Source organism: Orycteropus afer, unplaced genomic scaffold, assembly GCF_000298275.1.
Source record: "Orycteropus afer afer isolate SDZICR_OR568_19922 unplaced genomic scaffold, OryAfe1.0 scaffold00859, whole genome shotgun sequence".
Taxonomy (NCBI): domain Eukaryota; kingdom Metazoa; phylum Chordata; class Mammalia; order Tubulidentata; family Orycteropodidae; genus Orycteropus; species Orycteropus afer.
The window spans coordinates 206,305-208,809 of NW_006922446.1; the positions used below are offsets into that span (position 1 = coordinate 206,305).

The 2,505-nt window shown below is 38.0% G+C and overlaps 1 protein-coding gene across 1 annotated transcript in view; it reads right to left on the reverse strand.

Moving 5' to 3' along the window:
• Positions 1-2,505, reverse strand: part of SLC4A8 (solute carrier family 4 member 8) — a 69,103-nt gene that overhangs the window by 5,277 nt on the left and 61,321 nt on the right. Inside the window, exon 21 of the mRNA XM_007958158.2 lies at positions 1,305-1,442. Coding sequence (XP_007956349.2) covers positions 1,305-1,442 — 138 coding nt within the window. The remainder of the gene's footprint in view (positions 1-1,304; positions 1,443-2,505) is intronic.

Sequence of the window (2,505 nt, forward strand, 5' to 3'; positions counted from 1 at the left end):
CTCCCTTATGAGAATGTAAGCTCCATTAGGTCAGATACACTATCTTGTATACTACTGTGGCTATTCCCAGAGCCTAGAATAATTAACCAGAGCACAGCAGGCATTCAATAAATTTATGGAAGGAAGGAAATTAAAAAAAAAAAAAAAATTACATTCTCACCACTCAGAAAGAGCCAAAATAAACATTTTGGTCTATTTTCTTCCAATCTTTTTTCCTAATGTGTGTGTATATATAATTGAGATTTTTATAGTATATTCCATTTTCTGGGAGCTCTCATAGCATAGTGCCTAAGGCACCTGACTGCTAATCAGAAGGCTAGTGGTTCAAACCTACCAGCCACTCCTCAGAAGGAAGATGGAACAATCTACTTCTGTAGTGATACTGCCTCGGAAACCCAAGGAGGAGTCTCTATGAGTCGGGGCCGACTCGACGGCACATAACAACAACAACAACAATCCTTATTTATAAAATGTATTTGAAAAGAATATTAACTTGTCTCACTTGTGTGTTATTTTAAAATTTTGTTTACAGAGCTTTTGGACACCGAAAGCTTTACATTTTGTGCAGTGAATTTATCACTCCTCTAAGATTTCTTCCATTGCTTTTATCCTTACAATTGTTAATTAAAGCCAATTTAATAATACAAGGTTTTTATACTCCAAGATATTACAAAAAATATTTTAAAAAATATATTTCAAAGGACATTACTTGGAGCATTAGCTGTATGTGGAAACATTTCCCTGTTCATTCATTTCTTATTTTGGTATTTTCATTTGCTACATATCCATTCTTTGCCCACTTATTGATGGTCCATGATGTGGACTTGGCACAAAATGCCACGTGCTGATGGACATGAAAAAAAAAAAAAGTCTATGCAAGTTATCTCTGCATGATGCAAACCACAGCACCATCTGCAATTAGGTATATAACAAATACTCTCTGAAAATAATGTGGGTTTTTTTTTTATTTTTTTTTTTAATACTTGTCCAATTCGACCTTTTGGAAGGACATGACCCATCAGATCTGATAGTAAATGCAGATTCTGTGTTTACATTCTAGGGGTGAACCTGATGAGTAGACTGTAGACAAAGGAAATAACAACTGGTTATCAAATCTGATAATGAAGGACAGACAGGGGCAAGAATCCTTATTCCATTCTCAGTTGCAAACATCTTTAGTGTGATCTTCCTAATTCCTAAATATAACCCTTAGGATTCCAGACATGCTGACTTTTCATGTAGCCCTTCCTATGGTCTGTAATTTGAGGCTGCCTCAAAGTGTACAACTGGTGCAAGACTATGACCTCTTCCTCCTTGGCCTTCTTTTTGGCATCATCCAACTTCTTCTTTTTGCTTTCAGGCATGAGATCATCTAACCAACTCAGCTCTCGCTTAGAGAAACAGAGATCCATGACTTTCCTGACAAAGACTAAGGCCAAAACCTGAAGAAAAAGAAAGAAAGAAAGTGGGTTAAGGAGGCCAATTTCCTTCCTGGATTTAAAGCAAAGTCTTATTTTCACCATAGACTAATGTTCTGGCAAAAGCAAATCATAATAACATAGCAGTTGCCATTTATTGAATGCCCTTTGAGGTAAGTGTTTTAGTACAATATTTTATCTAACTATCATCATAACAAACCTGCAAATTAAAAACTAATTGAATTCCCTCGGTGAGATGAGAAAAACTTCACCTGCTAGATGACCAACCCTAACATCCCCTGGCTTGGGTTCAACAGGAAGGGCTACAGGGCAGCAATGGGGTGAAGGGCCTTTACAGAAGTACTGCCCTGGTGGACCAGCCATATCCAGCCCAAGCATGCCTTATCATGCGATGAGGGGACCTTGAAGAACCATCTTTATTCCCTCTGTTCCTTTGTCCCCTCCCACCCACAAAAAAACTCTTGCTTTGTGCCTGCATTATGCATCACTAATGGTTTTTGTCCTCTGGCCCTCTGGCTTGGCCTGATGTTCATTTTATAGATGAGGAAACTGAGGCTCAGGCAGAGGAAGTGACTTGCCTAAAATCTGATAGCTAATTTCTTTCATAGAAAGGACCTGTCCTTCAGGACAGGTCCAGGGTGTTTCAAGTGCTGCTCTGCTTTCTTCCCATAAAGGTCATTTTAGCAAAGGTGAACCACGAATACCACAAAATGACCTCCCAGGACTGACTGGTGGTCACCAGCTATATCTGGTGGCTGCACAAGGAATGAGGCAAATCAGGCTGACGAAGTTCAGTCATATTTCTCCTTAACAATAATGACCATTTTCCTAATAAATCCAAAATTGGTAGGGTGCCTTAGGCATACCCAGGAACTTGTTATTTTTTAAACCATTCACTCAATCCCAGAACATAATACCAAATGTAGAGCCCTGCATGTATTTTTTTGTTTGTTTATTTATTTATTTATTTTTATTAGGATTTGGGTGAAGATTTACAGAGTAAATTCACTTTTCATACAGCAGTTCACATATACTTTGTCTCATGTCACTGACCAAAATTTACAAT